Source organism: Choristoneura fumiferana, chromosome 12 (assembly GCF_025370935.1).
Source record: "Choristoneura fumiferana chromosome 12, NRCan_CFum_1, whole genome shotgun sequence".
Taxonomy (NCBI): domain Eukaryota; kingdom Metazoa; phylum Arthropoda; class Insecta; order Lepidoptera; family Tortricidae; genus Choristoneura; species Choristoneura fumiferana.
The window spans coordinates 12,931,549-12,938,056 of NC_133483.1; the positions used below are offsets into that span (position 1 = coordinate 12,931,549).

The 6,508-nt window shown below is 35.5% G+C and overlaps 2 protein-coding genes across 2 annotated transcripts; one reads left to right on the plus strand and one right to left on the minus strand.

The window, feature by feature from the left end:
• On the minus strand, window positions 1-1,546 carry LOC141433697 (integrator complex subunit 12-like; the record flags this gene model as incomplete). Its single annotated transcript, XM_074095794.1, is given in 3 exon segments — window positions 1-138; window positions 140-241; window positions 561-1,546. Coding segments are annotated over 3 exon segments (669 nt in total), but the record flags the coding sequence as incomplete, so codon positions are not given.
• A 105-nt stretch (window positions 1,547-1,651) lies between these two features.
• On the plus strand, window positions 1,652-5,531 carry LOC141433794 (uncharacterized). The gene is made up of 5 exons (XM_074095897.1): window positions 1,652-1,988; window positions 2,165-2,386; window positions 2,488-2,625; window positions 3,075-3,294; window positions 4,323-5,531. The coding sequence occupies exons 1-5, from the start codon at window positions 1,743-1,745 to the stop codon at window positions 4,835-4,837; spliced, it is 1,341 nt and encodes a 446-aa protein (XP_073951998.1). The 5' UTR covers window positions 1,652-1,742; the 3' UTR covers window positions 4,838-5,531.
• Window positions 5,532-6,508: the final 977 nt, after the last annotated feature.

A 6,508-nucleotide genomic window follows, 5' to 3' on the forward strand; every position in this document is an offset into this window, starting at 1 on the left:
CTTCATGATCTGAAGCCTCTTATCCGCAGAGATTATGTTGATATTTGGAGTGGTAACCTTCGATGAGGAGCTTCCCGAGGATATCTTAACAGGTGTAGTGGAGCCAGAGACATGGGTCGGAGATTTGGATGCTGATGATATTTTTGGTGTAGTTTGTGACAAAACCCTGGGAGGCAAGGCATGATGCGCACTGCCAGCCGGCACTCATGTCATTGTCGCTGATTACTGGCTTGTGACAATCCTGGAAAGAGCAGTATTAGCATGAGTTACTAATTTATATCAATATATTTGGATTAGAATTCACAAATTCAATTTATCGTTTTTATACTGCTCATATAAGACTTCTTTATTATGTAAGGGACTATGCAGTTTTATTTACGCGTTACACAAACATGTATTTATTACGTCGCAGTAAATTCCCAAAATGTTAGTAAAATGATTCAGTTGAAATTGTGTATGCTCATCACTTTTGTGTAAATAATATGTTGTGTGCATTGCATTAGCCTTAAACAGAAAATCAACTTTAAAACCATATTCCTAAACCATAATGGCAAACATACCTGATGATATAACGCGTGGCAAGCATCACACTCCACTAATCTGTTGCCAGCTTGCACAGCAATCTGCCTGCACACCGCACAAGTTAGGTCCTCCTCCAGCAGATCAAACGGCAGCTCCCCGTCCATTACGGACCCATCATCATTCTCCCGCTCAGGTATTTGAAGCTGCTGTGGACTCTGTTGTGGTATCGGCACAGTCTTAGCACTTGCCGCTTTCTCACTCTTGTGTTTCGCCATCCGAGGCGATTCCATCTTCTCCTCATTCAAGTATTTCTTTGGCAACACGTTGCCCAAAGTCTTCGCACTGCCATAGGTCTGACGAATGATGTCGTCGAGTGTAAGCCGCAATTGTTCGGTAGAATCCGATGCACTAGAGTGCAAGTGCTTTAAGCATAATTTTATGGCTGGATCAAAATCAATGGATGTCATTTTTATGATTATAGCTTTATGTAGCGTAAGATCTTTCCGGCTTAATGATTGATTAAAATGTATTGAGATATTAATGCCAAATTAATGCATACACTGCGAGCGAATTTTTTAGAAAATTATGGCAGTTCTCTTCTCTGTGATTGTGATATTTGTGATGTGATGATGATTTTTCTTTTGTTTGATTGACAGTTTTTTTTAATGGCAATTTGTTTGACAGTTGAAATGTTGTTTCTTCAAAAAAATATGTCTTTAAAAAAATATGGCTCTGTGACTCTGTCCATCGGAGGACAATTTTACCAGTGTCTAGTAGTTTTTGCCGTTGTACGGTAAAAAAAATCTAGAAAAAGAAATAAGAGGTAATGGTGGATGAACGATCGACAGTTTAATTGTAATGTAGTATGTATTTAAATGACGTGACGACCACACTTTATCTAAGATACTAACTTTAAATAAGAAATTTATTGGCCTGATTATGAGTTCTGTTCTGTAAAAAATAATTACGATTATTACTCAAAATGGCATGAGAATAAACCACACGCAAGTTTTATGTCGACGATTAATAATGTAGCTCAAAAAGTTTTAATCTATTCGAGCAGCTAAAAAAAGCTTTCATGTGGGTAAAATTGCACGATGATGTAATTATTTTTAATTAAAAAGATAAACAAACCCACCAAACGTCACAAGCACGTCATTTCAAAAAATAGTCTGTTCAAACGTGGTTCAAACGAACCAAAAAAAAAAGAAACAAATAAAATGAAACTAATATTTGTAGCATTTTCTATATTTTTTTGCCCTCTGAAATGTGCAAACCAGGAGGGGCCAGACCCATGGCATTACAAAAATGACGCATCATTACTGGAAAAAGAAAACATCGATGTTACACCCGATCTTAGGATGCCCTTGCCTCCAAAAAGAAATTTCCAGTCTCAGAATGCTGGAATAGGAGACTGGTTTTTTAAAAGGATACTTGCAATCGTATTAAAAGGAGGTCAATTTAAAGTAAGCGTATTTAAGTGTATTTTGATTATAAACAAACCTTTTCATATTTGTAAACATGCTAGAACATAAAAATAAAAGCTACTTAGCTCTATCTTGAAATTGCTTACTTATTTACAGTGTATTATTTTTATTGATTTGTAAGGGTTCAGTTTGATAAACACGTTCTATTTTTACAGAAAAATGAGGATAGTTCAGTTGATGTTTCTGTTCAAATGAGGTTTGACGAGAGCCAATGGGCCACTCTAAATGAGTACCTCGCTCCAAATGTTGCTCTTTCTGAAGAAATGTTTCGACGCTCAGTAGGTTATATTGAAAATGCTATCTATCAACCTAGTATTACAGAGAGAATAGCTATAGCATGGCACGACCATATACAATTTTACATCATGGCATACAAGGTAATCATAAATATGGAACTTTTCATTTTTAAATAATTAACCTCTATTTATTACCAGTACCATTTTTTTTTAAAATGTTTTATTACTATTTTTTATTCCAGATGCAGATTACAATGACTCTGGGAATATTGGCAGCAGTTGGTGCACTGTTATGGCTTTGGAACCATATGTCTCATAAGCACTTCAAAATCATCTTGTTTGCTGCTCTATATTTATATGAAGTGGTTGTTTCGTACAAAGTAAGTATTACACCTTACTTTATTTCATGTTATTCAGAATAGTTAGCAGATAAAGTAGTAATTGTATATAAAAATATACAACTTTGTTTTAGTTTTGTCTGGGCATTATGAATAATGACCAATTTATCACTTGGTCCACAACATACCGAGGGTTCCCTGGTCAAACCCGATAAATCGAAATAATCAACTGTTGAAAAAAAAGAACACTATATGTAGGTTTAAATTAGATTTTTATATGAATTATTAGATTGAGTTATTGGGTTTGAGCAGGGAATCCTCGATATATATTATTTGTTTGTTTATAAATAAAAGGTTTTAATCCCATATAAATACTTGCGATTAGAAAGTTACACACTATCTAATATCCAAATCACCAATTGTTTTAACTGTTCTTCCAGAAAATACAGGCTTGAATATTTTAGATCACTGCTAGTTGGTAATAATTTCAGGAAGCAGATCAAAAGGAATTTGAACGCTATATGTCAGCCATCAACACATGCAAATGGTTCTTCTGGTCATCCGATTGTGAAGTGCCTCCACCAGACCCTACAGTATTTTTGAAACACATGAATCCTCTGAAAATTGTTCTGAGAATGTTCACAACAATTGTGTCTGAGCCAATGATCACCATTAGTGCTACAATGCAAACTATAATACATGGAATTACAGGTATGATCTACTAAGAAATGCAATCTTGCTTTGGTAACTTTTTATGACCAATATTGAACCTATTAGAGACCCTGAATTTATGACCCTGTGCATCATGGGTGAGAGTCTAAACAGACCTGGGCTGAGCAGCTACAATGTAAAAATTAAGTGCATGGATATAAAATGTATAAGATTATTTTATTTAATGACTATCGTTTACCCGCGGCTTTCGCACGCGAAATTCCAGGAATTTATTAAATTCTCATGGGAATTCCCTAAAATTACATTGTGGTTTTCATTGACATGCCGTTACATTAAAACACCCATGCCAAATTTCATGACTCTAAGCCCAGCGGTTATTACTTCAAAATTTTATCCCTATCCCGTGGGAATATTGGGATAAAAAGTAGCCTATGTGTTATTCCAGACATCCAGCAACCTACATACCAAATTTCATGACTCTAAGCCCAGCAGTTGTTATTTCAAGATTTTATCCCTATCCCGTGGGAATATCGGGATAAAAAGTATCCTATGTTTTAATCCAGTTTATATACTAACTTTGCAAAATTTCATCCAAATCTGTCCAGCCGTTTCAGCATGAAGAAGTAACAAACATACTCACTCACTCACAAACTTTCACATTTATAATATTAGTAGGATTAGTATGATTTAACCCTACATAATACTGTTCTGAAATTCCAGATAAATAAATGGGAAAGTATACATATGTACTAGTTGCCTTAACAACCTTTAAAGCTTACTAGCTAACTCTGCTGCATAGAATATATTTATCACTCATTATGCAATTTTCTGGAATAAAAACTATCTTATGTCATCCCAGGGTCTTCAGATACCTCCACACCAAATTTCATCTAAATTGGTTCAGCGGCTTAAGTGTAAAGAAGTAACAGACAGACAGAGTAACTTTCACACTATAATATTAGTAAGGGTTGGGTCTGTGAACTAAAGAGAAATAAATAGACAAGCCAAATATGTGTTTTCTTGTATGTCTAAATATGTGATATTTAAATCCTTTTTTTCTGTTTCAGATGGAATGTGGTTCCCTCTGGATAAAATAATGCATGGAGTATTGACTATATCCTTTACTCTCATACTAGTTGTCCTCCTTGTAATGATTGTCTTTACATACTTGCTTAACATTCCATTTAGCCTTAGTTTTTTAGCAGGCCTTGTTAGTGTTGGTGTTAATGAAAATAGAAGTAGATCATTTATTCCTAGTAATAGAAATAATCAGGCATCTACTGATAATGGTGATAGAATTAGTGGTGCTACTTTAGACAGGTTATTAGAGGTATGTTCGCGGGCTTTGAGTAGCGCACAAAACAGTAGCCCTAACTTCCTCCAAGGGTCAGTAGGTAAGCCTATGCCACTTCAAATAAGCAATGAAAATAGACCCACAACTAGTTTAAAGAGATCTGCCAGTGCTGGACGTCTGCAAGACTACAAATCACATGGAAACAAAGAATTCACATTGGATAATAGTATAAGGAATAGGAATAAAACAAAATCAAGATCTCCCAATGGCGGCGGGGATGCGTTTTGATGTGAAAGTGGAAGAGATGAAAAACAGAGGTCTTAACTTAACTTTTCGTATGCTTTGGCACCTATGAATAAATTACTTATTATTTATTCGTAGTTCGGCACTGATCATGATTAATGTAAAATTTAAGGCTATCGTTTTCTATTTTTATCTTAAGTCTCGTTATTGATATTATTTGAGACAAAGGCGGCTAGAATGCAAGGTTTTTTTTAACCTTCCGCGTATGAATTGAAAGGTTAACGCACTAGGTATAATGCGCTAAGGCTCCTTTTAAATTTTTTTTAGCATTAATTTACGCTACAAAATGTGTACGAGTGAGTAGTACTCGTATTTATGGGCTATTCCTAGTAGTACCGAATACTGGGATTTTCTCCGAGTTCGCGCTGCGAACAAGTGGGAACAACAATCAGAGTACGCACTGCGAATAAAGGGATACGAAAAACTAAGAATAGCCCATTACCTATATAATTGTTAAGTCCCAGTTGTAGCTATAAAACTTTTTTTTTTTGTTGAAATGTTGAATTGTTTCATATTTGAATCATTTCTAATGTTTTACTAACACTGTGATATTATTTTAACAATAATGATGAAATATTTTGTTTATTTTAAGCTGGCAAGTTTTTGTATTGTTTTTAATATACTAGTCAAAATTAAATATGTACCTTGTTTAATTGCTTACTTTTGGCAGGCGCGGCGCACTCCGCGGAATAGGTACGATTTTGTAAGTATCAAAACACCCCACGCCGGCGTGGGTTAACTCACGAGGGCTATGAGCACCGCCCGGCATGCACGCTCGCGGTCTCGCTCAACACACTCATCTATGGTCTCGCTCAACACACTCATCTATGGTCTCGCTCGAACTAGTCGCGCCGCGTAACGCTACGTGTACGTGTAACTGTGTGATTTTCGTGAGGATATTAGAAATAAAATCATGAAATAGCGTGGTGTTTCGATTTTTGGGATGAGTAGGATATTTAAATTGTACAGTTTGAGTGCTGAAACAGTATGTTTAGCCACACTAAACAGTATGGAAACTACATAATGTTATCTAAACATTAATTTATTTTTGGAAATTCATCAAAATTTCATTCATTGCAACACTAAAATTCTTACTATTTTCTATTCTGTACATAGCATTACACTAACTAACCCAATTCTGTACGAAACCATATTAAGTGCGAGTGCGACAAAAGAGCAGATAATTCGACATTTACCAATGCCCACTGCGGGGGTGTACAAAACCTTTGAGGCAGCCGACGACGCATTCGGCACGCGACCTTGTACAAATCGTAGGCACGTCAATGTGCAGAATAATAAAGACCTTCGTGGCAAAAGTTGCCTGGTCGAAAAGGTACCGTTGGAGGTTGGATTTAGTAAATTCAATTTACTGAATACTGAAATTGAATTTATTATTATTATTCTCATTTTTTTTGTACTATTTTACTCACAGTCGAAATGAAAAGTAGTGTCTAACTCGGGTGAAATTACCCATTTCCCCTCGAACTATAAATGGGTCACTTTCCATCCTTGGTTATCAATCTACTATTAAAACCATTAGGGGTTTGCTAAGACGATTTTTCGATTTAGTGATATGTTTGCGAAATATTCAACCTTAAAGTGCAAATTTTCAATCGTTGGATGGAAAAATGTTGAAAAATTCATCGTGGTTCAAGG